Genomic DNA, 17,352 nt, shown 5'->3' on the forward strand with positions numbered 1-17,352 from the left:
AAAGTATAATAAATAAAAAGCCACAATTACTTATTTACGCATTTTCATACACTTCGACTTGTTACATACACAGAAGTACCTAGTAAACGTTTTTCGGCCTTATTTCACCAGTATGCAGCGGTTCCGAATCCCGCGCTTCTCGAAAACGAGTTTTTCGGCGTTTAACTTTCCCCCAGCGTTCCCTCTCAAAGGCCATGTAATGCCGGCAGCCAAACGTGTCGCTTGTCCTTGCCGGATGAATGGCGCCGCCCGTGTGCTCCGTGGCTGCAGCAGCACCAAAGCGGTGGCGCGGATAAGAGGTTTGATAGCGGCCGGATCTGTGTCGAGCTGGGCCCGGTCCGTGACCGGACTCCACGCTGCGCCTCCTTCGATGCCGGTCACGCCGCGCTCCACTTGTGTGACGTCACGGGGACGACGACGCCCGGGCGCAGGAAATAGCGCCCTTCCGCCGTCTGAGCCACTTAAATTATATTCGCACACGATGTCTGGTTGGCGGCATACGCCACCGGTGAGGCCTCGCGACTGGGGAAGCGCGATTTGCTTGTTTCGAGGCCTGATTTGGGTTATTAGGGAGGCTCACCTGGCCAAATTTTTATAGGACTTAATCAATGGCCCACGGACTTCAAAAGCATCATATGCTAGTACGAAATGTTTTACAGATCCACGAAAATGTTCCTAAAGGCCTAGCTTCCTTCTTTTCAAAATATACCACTTTTTCAATGAAATAACAAATGAACAAGGGACACATTTTCGTTTCGTTACCTTTCATTAGATGGCGCCAGCTGTCTAGCAAGCCAGAGTGTTTTCTTCATTTCAGTACAGAAGGGCCATATTTCTAAAATAACGAAACTATGCCGTTGTGAACATTTCTATGTATTTGTAAGCTTTTTTTTATTGGTACCCGGTAGTACTTCAGCTCATGGATCATAGGGTCGCCAGTACCATAGGAACGTTAACAGGTGAGTCCCCCATAAGTTTCTTGATCGCGCAGTGTTGCTTAGAAATGCGCTGGCAAGGTAGGACACTCACAAATAAAATTCCGCCCTTTTTAAGTGCAATGCACTTCTTAAGCGACGCTGAACCTGCGTCCACCGGCGATGTCCGCGCACGTGGAGATGGGCGCGCGCAGCCTGGCCGCTGACATAGCACATACCCACGTGGGAGATTGGCCAGGAATCTCCTCGTCTTCCTTGGCAACGGGGGGAGATGGGCGCGCGCTGGCTGGCCGCTGACATGGCACATACCCACGTGGGGGATTGGCCAAGAATCGGGCGTGAGAAGGGCTAATGCACCTGCTTAAAAAAGTACTGACACGAAATTTCAAAGCTGAGATCCGCTCTAGCAATCAAGTACAACGACAACACAAATAGGTGTCTGTGAATAAATGCGTCTTTCTTTCTTTGTAGTTGTGTGTGTGTGTGTGTGATCTCTCTTTCGCGAACATTACCGAACCGCGCAAATTCAACTCGTACATTCGCACTTTCACATTCTTCCCCTCGGGGAAATGCGGGGAATTTTTACAAAGTGAAAGGCGTCCAGGTGGATTGAACTGGCGTGCTTACCTTCCGGGTTCTGCAGGCGATGAATCACCGAGGAGTGTTCCCCGCTCAGAGAAATCACTTACAGTGTATGCGTGTCATCCACCAATACAACGATAAAGTATACAGAGACCCTTTTTTGAGAGGTTATATAAGCTGTTTGCACACCGCAAGTTTCCCGTTCCCTCCCACACCCTTCCGCCGACAGGTGCTTAAAGGAACAATCCAACTCTTCCCAAAAGCCCTTTCACTCTTTCCTTCACGTCTGGAAGCACTGCGAAAACTATAGTTACCGCCAGCACGAAGAGGCACTGCGTGATTTGCTCGTCGCAGCAGAACTATCCGCCTTCCGTTTCTGATTTGCTTTTGTGGCTGTCTTTTTTAATTGTTTATCGAATGCATTTATCGCTGCAACTTAAAGAAACCCGGCCGATAGCCGCTAAACCGCTGTAATGACGTAATTCCAGCGGTAGAAGATCCCCAAGACAAGGAAAGAGAGAAAAATGGTTTGAGCAAGTTCCTATGTTATCTGATGGGCATCGGCGGTAATTTTCGGCTGAGGTACATTGCGACCACCTAATCTAAGTAGTGGATGCGTTGGTTGACTACGTTCTGCAGGCATTTAGGATTCCGAAAGAAGTTAAAGGGACACTGCACTACTTTTTTCAACTTTTTTAAAAATCTTAAATGCTTATAGAACGTAGTCACCCAACACACCCAGTATTTAGACTAGGGGGTCGTAATGTATCTCAGCCAAAAATTACTGCTTTATGCCCATCAGATAACTTAGAAACTCGCTCAAAAGATTTTTCTCTTTTTCCCGGTCTTAACGTTCTTCAACGGCCCGAATTACGTCACTGAGGCCGTTGACCGGTTTTCCTTCAGTTGCAGCAATCAACGCTTTTCGATAGCAACTTTAAAAATAAAGCCACAAAAACAAAGCAGGGATGGAAGGCGTATCTGTAGCGACGAGCAAATCACGCAGTGCCGCTCCATGCATGCTGGCGATAAGTGTAGCTTTCTCAGTGCTTCCAGACGCGAAGGAAAGAGTGAAAACGTTTATCGAGTCCCTTTACAAAAAAAAGGGGGTTGCAGGGCCTTTAAGATAAAGCTAATGCCTATTTGCGATTGCTTCCCACTTGGCAAGACCAGTGACAAGACGAGTACATCAGCCACCAATAAAATGTAAAATGAAGATTTGTATAGAAATCCGTTTTGCATGGCTGTATTTGTAGTGCGTATGCGTGGCGCCCTTTGGATCATTGGGCAAGAAAACCGCGGCACCTCTTTTTAGCATTTTCGTCAGCATCAGTGATCGCCGATGCTCCATGTCAACGTCTAAAGGTCGTTTTTAGCTACACCGTAAAGCCGCAATCATAAACATCTTATAAACATCACTATGCTACGATTATTTGAACCGCGCTATCACGGATTTATCCACACCCCAGATCAAAACACCGATTAGAGTAGCGGACGGCGTAATACGCTGCGCAACGTCAGTGATCCATGCCTTCGTCATGGATTCCCAGCGCCTTCTTTAATTTGAACTTTTATAAAGCCGCTGCTCTCGCAAACAAATGTTTTTTTCCCCATGAGCGGTATCTTTTCAGCACCTACCCTCATTCAAGGGTGGCGCTTGTAATTTCGGGGCGTGGAGGACAAGGGTCTGAAGAGCAAATCAAACTGTCCGGAAAATTTAGACACTCTTCATGCATCCTCTTAGAAATGACAGGTAAGTTTTCTTATGTCTATATACATGTAATTACACATACGCTACAGACCCCCCGTTATCAAACATTACTTATCAGACTCAGGTGACAGACAAGATCGCCTCTTAAATTATTTTAATGCATCCGCAACTACACGTCGCAAGGTAGCCGCCCAACCTTACGCGTCGATCGTTGGAAGCGGGAAGCTCGGGAGAGCGACTTCGTCATCCGCCAAGGAGCATCTTCTCCCCCTTTCTCTTCCTCCTCCTCCTTCTCCTTTTCCTGCCCCGGACGGAACGGGATCTGTCCGCCTCCGTGACACGTGACGCGGTCCCGGGCCCGCGGCCAGCCAGCCAAGGGCCTGCTTCGCTGCGCACGCGCACTTCGATCGCGAGGAATCCCTCCTGCCGCACTCGTCGCTTTGCCCTCGGAAGACACAAGAGGCTCTCCGCCAACGAGCGTCTCGAGCGAGCGATAGCAGTACAGGGCATGCCGGCGGAAGTACGCTGCGAAAGCGCGAAAGAGGTGGAAACATATAGCGGTGACTTCTTGGCAAGACAGCCAGGCGAGTTGGACCGTGAAATAAGTATATCTTTAATCGCTCGCTCTCAATGCCCCCCGCAAAGCCGTTGTGCGCGTGGCGCTGCTAGGCGCTCGTCCAAACTCTCCGCCGATGCTTTGCCTCTCAAAGGTGAGCTGACCTGACTGAAAAAGAATGTCCTTGCGGACGTGTTCCCGTTGATATTCATGGTGGACAACGAATAATTTGCCAGACCACACTGTCCACAAATAAAAAAGTCAGTGAAGTACTGGCACTTCAATGAAGACGAGTACTCAGCGCTGCCGGTCACTTCCACGCTTAGTTTGTTGCCAACCAGAGCCGAAAGCTCGCAATCGCATGATCTATACACATTATATGCTGTGTATTCCCCATGTTTCCGTATACTCACGCTTGGGAGCAACAAGAGGAAGCCCATGTTAACTACTGCCAGTAACCCGTGCTGTTTTTCTCTTTTTAGATCTCCCCGTGTTGTTGTTTTCGTTGGAGGTGAAGAGGGAGTAGAAAAGCAAAATTATATAGTAGGTCTAACAAGGACGATAACGTAGAGTAATCTTATGCATCAGTCTGCCGTCTCACTGAAGAGGAAAGAACCAGAACACACACCATGACAATTCCCGGGATTAGCAGTTAGGTGGTCTGGAGATGCATTCAAACGGCGCTCCACGTATAACCACTTTACCGCTGTGGTGAAACTTCACTAACAAAAGAGTACCATGCTGGTGGTGTTGATGTTTGCACAAACACTAAAGAAGCGAAATAATCCTGAATAATCTTGCTGTACTTTTTATATAGCAACACCACCAGCATGGTACTCTACTGTTACCGAACTTTCACCACAGCGGTTTAGTGGTTATATATATATATATATATATATATATATATATATATATAAACGAGGCGTTTTCATATGCTGACCGTGGATATTCGCCGTTCTATACCATGTCACCTGCTATCGATCAACTTCGTTTCAATTTCACCCGCCTATTTATACTGTTTGTTTAGTGGCTTGCACTACCCAAATGCGAGTGAGTCTATTCGTGGCATTTGAAACTGCCAATGTGACCAAGACGGCATGTCCGGGTTGTGACAAAGCGCAAGGAGACACTGGTGTCGTGGCGTCACCGTATCCCAATGCAACTTCATGGGAAGCGGAAGGTACCACGGAATCTAGCACGACAGTAGCAGTAAAAGACTGGGGACAAAATAAAGCAACCGGGAGGTGGGTGGGGAGAGGTCTCGTTCATTGAATTGGACGGTTGGAAGTATTTATTATTTAAATTCGCGCACCGCACTTCATCACCGCACCGGCTGTTAGCCATATTTGTTCCTCTGGTTTATACATAAAAAAAGGAATTCCAGAAGGGATGCGGACGCCAAAGGGGGTGGGAGGAGCGGGAAGTTAGGGTGGCAACAGGAAGATGGACTACCCTAAACGACTCCCGCGAGAAATCTGCACGCGGCCTCGGCCGTTAATCTTAAAGCCCCGAGCCTCAATTTCTCTCCCTGCGCGTTTCGTATACGTCTAAATTCCCTCTTTTGGCGGGTCTTTTCCTCCCTATTTGTCCCTAAAAAATCAACTTGTCCTACGGGGCTTCAGACTACACGTGGCGTCACAGAGTGCGCTGAAGAGCGTCATCATGCCACTAAAGAGATCTCCGCACGCCACGCATCTTGGCCAGCCCCCCACCTCCAGGCGGCCAGGCGGCCAGGCCTCCATTTTTACCCCAAACAATCGCCTTTTTAACTTTCCAGGCTGTGCACCGTGCGAGCAATTCGCAATGTGTGATGAACAATGCTCTGACCAAATAAGGTGCTCACGTAGCAGTTAGTAGGAGAAGCATATATATCGCAGCCGCGTTGCTCTAAAACAAATACACTCGACTCTTTATAATTCGAAGCCGCTTAATTGGAATTTTCGGTTAATTAGAAGTGATGTGCTGGTCCCGGTAATTTTACATGAAAATCAATGAAAGAAATCGCCCCGTAATTAGAAGCTAAAACCCATTACGTCGGTTAATTGGAAGTTACTTTGAATAAAAAGCATCGAGGCTACCGTCATCTCTCGATAAAGGGCAAAATTTTCAAGTTCCAAAACAGCGCCGTGCTCTATACAATGTCGGTGCCGTCGGAAATGAGGCAGTGCGCAAGTTGCTCTAGCGGAGGGCCTGTTGAATCCCCCGCTGGGGTATGCGCAGTCAACATCATTATCATCATCGTGCGCATGCGATTAAAGCTGGGAACCCCGTTCCAGTCAGCCTGCCTGTCTTCTCCTGCCCTAACAGGGCCATTTGAAACTTGCGCCAGCGTACGCATCTGTCTCTTTTGAGGTCCTCAACCTTTGTTGCACAGGACGCCATGTGGGCAGCTTGTGCGGTGGGTGCTTCGGGCTTCGATTTCACCCGCCTATTTATACTGTTTGTTTAGTGGCTTGCACTACCCAAATGCGAGTGAGTCTATTCGTGGCATTTGAAACTGCCAATGTGACCAAGACGGCATGTCCGGGTTGTGACAAAGCGCAAGGAGACACTGGTGTCGTGGCGTCACCGTATCCCAATGCAACTTCATGGGAAGCGGAAGGTACCACGGAATCTAGCACGACAGTAGCAGTAAAAGACTGGGGACAAAATAAAGCAACCGGGAGGTGGGTGGGGAGAGGTCTCGTTCATTGAATTGGACGGTTGGAAGTATTTATTATTTAAATTCGCGCACCGCACTTCATCACCGCACCGGCTGTTAGCCATATTTGTTCCTCTGGTTTATACATAAAAAAAGGAATTCCAGAAGGGATGCGGACGCCAAAGGGGGTGGGAGGAGCGGGAAGTTAGGGTGGCAACAGGAAGATGGACTACCCTAAACGACTCCCGCGAGAAATCTGCACGCGGCCTCGGCCGTTAATCTTAAAGCCCCGAGCCTCAATTTCTCTCCCTGCGCGTTTCGTATACGTCTAAATTCCCTCTTTTGGCGGGTCTTTTCCTCCCTATTTGTCCCTAAAAAATCAACTTGTCCTACGGGGCTTCAGACTACACGTGGCGTCACAGAGTGCGCTGAAGAGCGTCATCATGCCACTAAAGAGATCTCCGCACGCCACGCATCTTGGCCAGCCCCCCACCTCCAGGCGGCCAGGCGGCCAGGCCTCCATTTTTACCCCAAACAATCGCCTTTTTAACTTTCCAGGCTGTGCACCGTGCGAGCAATTCGCAATGTGTGATGAACAATGCTCTGACCAAATAAGGTGCTCACGTAGCAGTTAGTAGGAGAAGCATATATATCGCAGCCGCGTTGCTCTAAAACAAATACACTCGACTCTTTATAATTCGAAGCCGCTTAATTGGAATTTTCGGTTAATTAGAAGTGATGTGCTGGTCCCGGTAATTTTACATGAAAATCAATGAAAGAAATCGCCCCGTAATTAGAAGCTAAAACCCATTACGTCGGTTAATTGGAAGTTACTTTGAATAAAAAGCATCGAGGCTACCGTCATCTCTCGATAAAGGGCAAAATTTTCAAGTTCCAAAACAGCGCCGTGCTCTATACAATGTCGGTGCCGTCGGAAATGAGGCAGTGCGCAAGTTGCTCTAGCGGAGGGCCTGTTGAATCCCCCGCTGGGGTATGCGCAGTCAACATCATTATCATCATCGTGCGCATGCGATTAAAGCTGGGAACCCCGTTCCAGTCAGCCTGCCTGTCTTCTCCTGCCCTAACAGGGCCATTTGAAACTTGCGCCAGCGTACGCATCTGTCTCTTTTGAGGTCCTCAACCTTTGTTGCACAGGACGCCATGTGGGCAGCTTGTGCGGTGGGTGCTTCGGGCTTCGATTTTAGAGGTCAAAAAAAAAAAGTCTCAAATATCAAGGCAACCCGTATCGTTCCGTCGACTCGGCGACGAAAGTCGAGGCTCTGAATGAAATCAAGAAATGAGGCATGTTGCGGACTAATGTCAATGCTGTTATTGTGCTTTTTGTTTAATTGAAAGTTTGGTTAATTAGTTGTTCTTTGCGGTCCCCGCTGACTTCGTATTAACGTTAGCATACTGTAAGCCTCGGAAAGTAAGCATTACGTATGGTTTGAAACAATATCCTCTTCGTTTCCAACGAACGCGTAACCACCATTTCGATTACGTCCAATTCTGAGCGGACGGACACCTGTGATTTGAAGCGGTCTCACCGAGAACAACGACATATGAATCACATTGGCAATTGCGTGAGAGTTTTAGGCACAGGTCGCAGCTGCCGGCTGATCGACCTGACAGGAGATACTTCGTGTTTTGTTGTGAGGCTGCCGAGTAGATTTGGCGTAGGAAGCTAAATCCACATTATTGCGCAGCTTTGTCCCCACAAAAGGATTACTTCTCAGGAATAATACTTATCACAATGTGGAAATAGAACAAGCTTTAGAGATGAAATCATAATGCCTAATAACACTTATCTAATGATAAAAACAGCGCGAATGAGAAGGTTTCTGCTTTTACATGTGCGGCGATGGTGAGTTTCAAGATGCCACTTAGGCCGTCTCCCCCCATTAGGCCCTCCTCTCGTAACTGAAGTCGCTTCCCAGTAGACGCCATTATCGTTGTACTGAAGCTCCGTCACTTCACTATGTGGCTAATAATACTCAACCTTCGGTATATAATTCTAAGCACACCCTACTCTGCTTCGTTCTCTTAAATCGTGGTAATGTGTCGTCGAGTTTGTTCCTTTACGTGTAAATACGCTTTTGATCATTACCATCATCTTGTAACAAACACTGTGACGCCGGCAAAACCATCACTTCGGCGTACGCACTTCCAACTCACGCCTTTTGATAACACAGCGCGCGGTTGACAGCATATAACCGTCGCGCGGTATTAGTCAGCCGTAAGAAAGCGTATTGACCGCCCGCGGGCACTGCCGGGTCGGACCCGCGGTCCTCGCAAGTAAATACACACGCAGGAATGGGTTCTCCGCGCGGCTCGCGGGTCCCGAGGAGAAGTGGGGCGGCGGCGGACGGGGCGCAGCAGGCAAGCGCGCAGAATTATGCAAATGAGCGGCGCCCGCGCGCGCTTGCGTCTTCGTTACCGGGGCACGCGTCGCCCTGTATACATACACGCGCAGATGCGCCGACAGGGGGCGCAGCGAAGCGGCCACGTGGCTTCGCGCATGCTCGCTGGGCACGAGGGTCGATTAGCCCGAGCGCGGTTTTGAACCCCGAGGGTCCCCCCAATTAGCTCGTCTGGCAGCCAAGTTGCCCGGCGCTGCCGCGCCGTCGGGCTGCTATAAACTGCCGCCAACCGCTAACGTTGCCTGCCTTCTTGTACGGGGCGCCGTGATGGCGATGTCGGGTTGGCGGGCGTAGCGTGTGCGGCGAACTTGGAGGATTACTTTACGAGAATGCGTGCATAAACGTTGTCGTACACCTTCGTCTTGTAGGAATTAAGAGGTGCGTCTTCTTTCCGCTGCAAAGCCTCAATGTAACATGATTCAGACACTTTTTTTTTCTTAACAAGAACAAGCGCCGTTATTTTGATCATGTAGCGCGTTTACCCAAAGGACCGGATGGAACTAGAGAACGGGATTTTGTGCGGAGAGGCGAGTGAATGGGTTTAGGAATTTTACAAGACGCTCAGCGTCCGTGTACATACGTAGTCGACGGAATTTCCACTACCAAGGGATCGTGAGAGACGCTTGCTTGGGCAAGCCTGAGCGTCGAACGACAGGGATGTCGTTTGCAGCTTCATTTTCCCAACAAGAAACGGATGCATTTTCTCTCAAGAGCGAAGGTTGTAACCAAAGATCTTAATGGATCGTTTCGTGGACATGCTTGTAATGCTAACAGTCTAGTTCCCACGCGTTTTTTTTTTTTTTTTTGCTGATTAGGTGACTTAGAGGCTAGCCTAATGCACAACTCCGTATATGAACAAGATAAGGGGTGCGATGGCGATTTCCTCACACTACGCTAAACACACGGGAGAAAAAAGTCCCAAAACGCATTGTAATACGGAGGTGAAGACGCCCAAATCCGAGCGGCTGTATTCCCCTCCGTGAAAATCACTATTTTCGGCGTCCTGTATTTTGATAATTATTTATATGTCTAGTGTTTCGTGTTTTTTTTTGTTTTGTTTTCTTTCACCTAACATTGTATATATGTTATTCTTGCCCATGTATTATATATTCATGTAGGCCCTCTACCCTATCCCCCTGATTCTATGTACTCTTTTCTCCCTATCCCACCTCCCCTACACCAGCAGGCGTTCCGGTGTTCGCCTATATAGGCGAGACAATTTACGCCTGCTGGTGGAACTTCCTTTCTTTCTTTTGTGCAATAAATACATACATACATACATACATACATACATACATACATACATACATACATACATACATACATACATACATACATACATACATACATACATACATACATACATACATACATACATACATACATACATACATACATACATACATACACTGGACTTGGGAATTAAGAGAGCTGAACTAAGGGGAGGGAAAAACATGGACAAAAAAAACAAATGAGGGTTCCGCCCACGTCGTTACGACTAATCGTCATCAGCATCATCATTAGCTTCTTACAGACGGGGTGAGCGGATTCGGGACGTGCGTGTGTGTTTGCGGGCGCGCGAATATACCGTCATCGTATTCTATCTTTTTACGTATTCCTTGAGGAAAGGGATTAACTGATTTTCCTTCTTTTATACATCTGATTTTGTGTCAACTTCAAACAGGATCTCGAGCAATGATTTGGAAATACATGTTCGGTAATAGTGATTGATGTGATTGGACGTTTTCAAATAAGGTACACATTTCATGGTTCTCCATTTCAGACATCCAAGCGAGGCACTGCGAGGCACGGGTGCGCCGAGTCCTGGGGGTTGACGTCAACGTCAAGTCGCCCTGAATATCGAATAATAAGGTGAGGTTTACTTCATTACAGTGGCTACAACCAGGTCAGTGAGTGAGGTCAAAGGTTTGTACCGACGGATTTGAGGTCGAGGTTGGAGCTGAGATTGGAGCGCCATTACTTTTCCACATCGGAGATTAATGGTCCTCTTGCGGTTTCACTTTCACCCAATATTTTTAAAAAGACACTAACTTCAAAGTGGGCATTTTGCATCTTCAAACGCCATGCGCTTATCAGTTCTCGGTTAGGCTTTCATTCAGCGGAGCCCTCCTTGGCTCTGCTGATGGAACGCTACCAGCAAAAAATGGTACCAACGTGCGGTGTTTAAAGTTTCTCGGGATATCAATATTTTTGTGAATATGAGTTCACACAATGGCGGGTTGTTCTGAAAACTTCCCGCCCGCCTACGTATTCAAGCGTCAGAAGGAAACCAAATACTGCTCCTGATATGTACAGCACCTTAGCCTGAAGTGCCCGAAAGTCTCACATAGGCTGCATGCTAACGTTCATTTCGCATGTTAAAATGTTAAGCACTGCCCCTAAACATGTTACTGCCTGAACGGTTAAATGCGAAGCACCACGTAAGGTGGGTTTCACGCGTATGACTTCAAATTCAGGCGCTATCCGAATGAAAGAAGTCGTCAAGCGGAAAGTATTGAGACGCGGACACGAAGAAAAAAAAAATCCTTGACGCGGAACCCCGAACTGACTGCATATCACCATGCTGCATGCCTATTCATACGACATATGCGGTTTCGCGACTCTCAACAGTGACGTCACCCATCACTGCCCGGCGGGCCCGAACTGAAATTGTAGTTGTACAACTTATGAAGAGGCTTTAATATCTAAACCATACATCGGCAACGTCTCGCTGCTCCAAATATATGCACCGTCTGCAGGTTCACATTAAAGAAAAAAATATGCAGACACGGATGCATGTTGGGCACCAGAAGATTTCCAGCATTCCAAATTATGCTTACTTTCGCCGCAGACGCGAGTGCCCCCAGGAAGAGGATTTCTCACTCGGAAGTTTTTAAAGACAAAGATCATCTCTCATTGTCTACGAGCTGCGAGAAGCTCGGGGGTGTGTTTATGCATGCAGATTCATAACCAGGTCTTCCAACAATATAAGCCAGCAGGCATTGGGTGAATGAGGAGCTGCGAAACTTCTCTGTTCGGGTGAAGAGGCGCCCCATTGGTGCCGCAAGAAGTATATCTGCATACTTAGCGCGTCACCTTCGTGTTTGTCTTTCGACTCCGCGGAGCGCAATGTTTGACCACCTAATTCGCACGTACGTCCGCCCCGGGGAGGACTGCGCTCACAGCACGAGGAAATCAAACAAAGGGGCCGGTGCGACGCGTCGCGTCCTGCTAACGACCCTTGAAAACTTGGCGGCGAGGAGCGTCCTTTCCTCCACGGTACCTCCTTTCGTTATAGTTCATAAGCATAAACGGGCGTCGGAGCGCGGGTCGAGACAAAAAGCGTTTTCCGCGCTTGCCTTGCAGACAATAATCCCTTCGCGCGGGATTCGATGAACAAAGCGAAACTGGCGTTAGTTTTCGTAGCTGGGGAGATGACGCGTTCGTTAGCACACACATACCTGGGAGGCGAATGCTAGAATTATGATGCTTTTCTCCTGGCGCGGTGGTTTTTCGATTGAGGAGCGGGAGGCCTCAGGCGTTGAACAACGTAAACGGCAGTAGGAGCTCAACTCAGAATGTCAGCATATCGCAGGACCCGCTGTACTGCGTTGTGATGTCAGGCAGCACATTCTGAATTTTCCCCAATGCGAAGCAAATGAAGATTTAACGTACTCTTCAAGCCCCGCTGTGTCATGCTATACTGCTCACGCCGCTATCATTTCTATACGTGGCTAAAGTTCCTCTTCGTTCTCGTGTTTCCCGCCAGGTCATAAACGGAAAGTAATAAACAGTGAACTTCTATACACAGCTCCCCCTGTACTAAAGTAATGTTTTATCATTATTGTTACTTCCAGCTGCGTTTTTTTTTCAAGAAAGGAAGGCCATTTGTTTCAAATATTCGAAAATTCGGAAAATCGAAACGATCCGAATATTTAAAAAATTGGAATATTCTAAAAACAAATTATTTTCTGGGGCTTGCTTAACGATAATGTTTTGAATGCAGTGCGTTGTAATCCTTAATCAGACGGAGTATGCAAGAAGCGGTCATGAATTGGCCTCCATGAAGTTGACGTAGCTCCTAGGCCTTGTCTTATATGAGTGGCGATGGAGCGCGCTGCCAAATCACGCGATTCGAGAAGGCGCTGCCGCTTCGACGCGTTTCACGCGCTCCTTCCTGCTCGTATGTACACACATAATCTGCACGGGCTGCAGACAGAGCCGCGCCGAGCACCGGCCGTTAGCAAATAGAGGGATGCAGGGAGGGGGGTGAAACGTCGGCAAAGAATACCAGGGTCCGCAGCAGCACACCGGACGGACCTCCCGCGGTCCCGAATATGAGACGCCTCATTAGCATATCAAGGCGACGAGCGTGGCGGTGCGACGCTAACGAACTCCCCTTGGGGATTTCCTGCGTTCGTCCCTTCCTCCCCTATCCCTCCCTCCCTCTTTCCGGCGTCCCCTCGCTCAGCACCGCACGTGCTGCCCTTACTACACCCTCCCCCATTTTGGTTCTCCTCCGGGCTTATTAAACTCTGACGTACCTCTCCCGCTTTCAGGCAAAGCTGGCGGCTCCGTTTATACCATAGTTGTTGGGGGAATGCAAGACTTGTACGTGTGCGAACCCTCTGTTCGGAACCTCCAACACGCATTTCGCTGTAAGTTTCAGTTGTGGTTTTACTTCTACGGGCAGGTGATTCGCTTTGGTGCGTGATAATTTTTGTAGCGTGAGCTACACTGGCCGAGCTCGAGCAGTTTAGCGTGGCTCCTGAAGAGCCGTGCTGCTCATGCGCAAGGAGCAGTTACGTCTCACGGCGCACAGCTGGCGCGTCGGAGCCGCCGCCGCCGCTATTGGATTGGATTGGATTGGATTAGAAATCGTTTTAGCAACACTAAGCATGATAATCAGATAATCCTAGACAACCAGGAAACCTATGAATAACAACCTGAACCGTAGCTCACACTAAGTATATCCGGGCATATCCGAGCTAAGCCACTGCTATTTTTTTGGTTGAGCTTGAGGCTGTGGCCGCTGCCAGCTTATTCAACTTTATTTGTGTACCTCAAGAAACGTGGCCCGCATATCTCTGGTGTTTTGTGTATTTTGTTGGAGTCACTAACTTTCTTTCAGATATGGCTAACCAACGACCGCGATAGTTGATCGTATTATTAGTTTATTAGTCTCCCGTAAGTACTTGCTTCAGCTGTACTTGAGGGCGATTAAGCCGCAGCGATGAGCATAGTTTCGTCGACTTTTGATTTAAAGGCGCATGCGAACTAGAAGTAGCTTGCTTTGAGCGATTTTCGTCACTTGTTCGTAAGCCGGCACGGACATCGCCTGCATGAAAAGGAAAGCGGCAGATTGTGAAGCGGTGTATACGGTACCTATGGGTAACAGTGTAAAGTTGCAGAAAGGTTGTTATTATTTTAAAGAAGAAAAAATAAATTCCGTCGAGAGCGGCTTGCGTCTTGAAGCAATGGTGCCCGTTGATGCTTGTCGTGCAAATGTCATAAGTGTGCTCTATACTGGAGGCATAACGAGTAACATTTGCAGTGACCGCAGACACACGAAAGACGGAAGCGCCTCCTAGGAGTACCGTGTCGATGTCGATTTAGTGCAAATTCCCAATGAGAGCGAAATAGGTTACGTGCCTTGCATCCTCCTTCTGATCATTATTATCACCATCACAATCATCATCATCGTCGTCGTCGTCATCGTCATCATCAGCCTGCAATGAGCAAGCCTAAAAAATGGTACTGAGAACGGTGAAACGAGCCGGAAGTTTTTTTTTTTTTTTTTTTAATAAAATAAACTATCACAATTTTATTTTTTGGTTATAGGCCGGTTCGTTCGTAATTTAATTTCTATCGGCGACTTACGCATATGCTACCACAAGCTTTGGTCATTGAGGTTAAAACGAGTCGAGCCGATTTTTACGGCACTCTCCAGCTTCTCATTACATGTATGTATTTTAGAGGTAGTTACTGGTTCGGTCTTCCACATTTGTACAGCGCATCCTTGAAATGGGCTTATAGAGGCAACGCCGATGTTACTCGATCTCATTTCCGAGGGCCGCACAAGGGATACGATTAACACGTTGAACGTAACACTTAAGAAATATTAGGCTGTGCTCAGATTAACGACGCAAAAGTCATATCGGGATCAATGGACATAAAAAAAAACGGCGTGTCACTCAGTTCGGTTGGCAGACGTGAAGGGACGTCATTCTTTAAAGTTATTACGACAGTTGCGGCAACAGTCTCAACCCAGCCTTACGCTCGCAAAGCGGTTAATCAGTGTCACAGCTACAGCCAGCGACCAACAAAATTGATAGGATGCGTCAGAACTAGTCCAGGTATCTGTAATTAAGGCTTTAAATACAGTACTCCAATACAAAAATTGATCTTTGTGGCCGATAACTACAAAAGGCGGCCGTTCAAACGAGCACGAAACCACGCAGAGAAAGAAAGAAAGAAAGAAAGAAAGAAAGAAAGAAAGAAAGAAAGAAAGAAAGAAAGAAAGAAAGGAATGGGTGATAAACAATAGGCTGAGCATAGCCGCATTTATCAGTTTATTCCTCTCTTCACAAGCTAATAGCCCAATCGCGCGTTACAAACGCGTTACAATTACGGCAGGCTGTCTGGAAGTACGCTTTTAAAGTCAGCCGTCCGCACGCAGCTAGTATGCAAACCCGTGGACGTGGTCTTAATTCGGGCCGCTTAAGAACGCGTCGTTGCCTTTTCCTACCGCACTCGCGATCTTGTCTACATCGCCTCCGCACGCGAACGGGGGTCGTTTATTCAGAGTCATCGATAATTCTCGACGATAATGAAAATAGACTCGGAGCTCTATTAAAAGCGCCGGCCTGAAAGGGAGCGTGGCAAAAGGGAGAGCAAACGGCTTTTTAACTCACTGCTTCCGTAATAGCCTTACGGCGGCGGCTTTATTTCTCTTGGCTTGCTCTCTTTATTAGCGGCGCTCTTCCGCACCTTGGGCGCCGCTGCAGGAGCGACTCTCATTATGCATTCGAATTAGCATTATAACGTTCGCGGCGAGAGGGAACGGGGAGCCGCTGGAGGGAAAGGAGCAAGAGAAAAAGAGGGCGAGGACTTGTTTTGAAAAATAGTGCGCGGCCTTTCCGCCAGATGGCAGCACGCGCTCATTCCGGCTTTAATTTTCGCGACCGCTCTTGCGGCGCGGAACGTTGGGTGACATTTTCCTGTTCGTTTTTCCGAGCGGATACGCCGTAAAACCTCATTCTTCTTCGATGCCGCGCCATTTACGTTCTAAATTCTTTTTAACGAAATGTGAATGGAAGGTGCCCGACTCATAGGTGTTAGGTCACATAATATTGGCAGGATCTCGTGGTGAACTGTCAGGAAAAGAAATTGTAATCGGTTTGTTAAACTTTGTGAACGAAGTTGATATGTGTAACGTTAATGACGCTTGTTACAGGCCGTAAGACGATACGACAGCCACTTCATCTACCGGGAAATGAGCCCAAACTTCGTATACAGAATCACGAATCCCAGAATTTGAACATTCGAATCACTTAAAGGAGCCATGAAGAGAAAACACAAGTTTAGTTCATTCAAAAGATTGTCTCGTTAGAATCATACTGGCACCACTTTTAACGTAAACTTCGCTCAAATAAGCTACATAATTAGGAAAAACGGGAATGGTCATGCGACCCACCAGCTCATTTCCCGCAACAGAACCTGTGATGTCACATGGGCTAAGCTCTGCGATTGGCGGAGGCTGGCAGAAGCAGACGCAAATTAGGTAGAGCTTACAAACTAGACGAACGAGCGATTTGCGCTTAAATTTAGGGCACATTCTTTACAAAGCAATAGGAATGATGGGACAAACAGTGGAAGTTACGAAAGCACATGTAAACATAGAAGTACTGATGCGTTCTGCTGTTCGTACTGCGCACAGCATGCTTTGGTTTAGCTGCACAGCACTATGGGGCTTGGGGTTGTCTCAGACGACACTGGCCGATTGACGCAAGCAACGGTGTCTTACGTGACCCCATTTGTCGAGCGAGCACTGTTTCAGGGAACGAATATTTTCTCCCAGAACAAAAACAAGCCAGGTTTAAATGCGGGCAAAAACAAACCAAACGCTTGCCACGGTATGGTGGCGCCATCTAGGTTACGGAACGTAAAGAAACGTGGGAACAAACCAACACCGCTACAGGGTGGAGACAACCTTTGAACGGTCCCGTGCCGCCGCAATTGGGCCAACGGGCTCAACGCGTTATTCTTTTCGTTTCCCACGAGACCTAGCAACGCGAAACAGACAATATGATTCAAACTTCTTCAGTAAACCGCGTTGCGGCGATAATTTTAGCGCGGTTTTGACACAATGACTTGCTTCGGCGGCGAGCGAGCAACCGAACATGGCGGCGCCAGCGTTACGTGTCTCTACCCTGTACGGCGGATGCGTGAATGAAGGTATTCTAGGCTGCAGAGCGGTCGGTTCCCGTGATGTCACTTGGGACCAC

At 48.0% G+C, this 17,352-nt stretch overlaps 1 protein-coding gene across 6 annotated transcripts in view; it reads left to right on the top strand.

Moving 5' to 3' along the window:
* LOC144151587 (uncharacterized) overlaps window positions 1–17,352 on the top strand; it is a 147,156-nt gene that overhangs the window by 75,874 nt on the left and 53,930 nt on the right. For 5 of the 6 annotated variants that reach the window (XR_013318906.1, XR_013318905.1, XR_013318908.1 and 2 more), the window contains exon 2: window positions 10,629–10,717. Coding sequence is in view for 2 of the 6 variants with exons in the window: in XM_077682693.1 (XP_077538819.1) it covers window positions 10,629–10,717 (89 nt within the window). In the remaining 4 variants the exon portion in view is untranslated. Of the gene's footprint in view, window positions 1–3,708; window positions 3,939–10,628; window positions 10,718–17,352 lie in introns of those variants that run through there. The other variant, XM_077682694.1, reaches the window with a different exon arrangement.

The sequence above is a fragment of the Haemaphysalis longicornis genome, unplaced genomic scaffold (assembly GCF_048455015.1).
Source record: "Haemaphysalis longicornis isolate Haplotype H1 unplaced genomic scaffold, Haemaphysalis longicornis Haplotype H1 scaffold_9, whole genome shotgun sequence".
NCBI classification, from domain to species: domain Eukaryota; kingdom Metazoa; phylum Arthropoda; class Arachnida; order Ixodida; family Ixodidae; genus Haemaphysalis; species Haemaphysalis longicornis.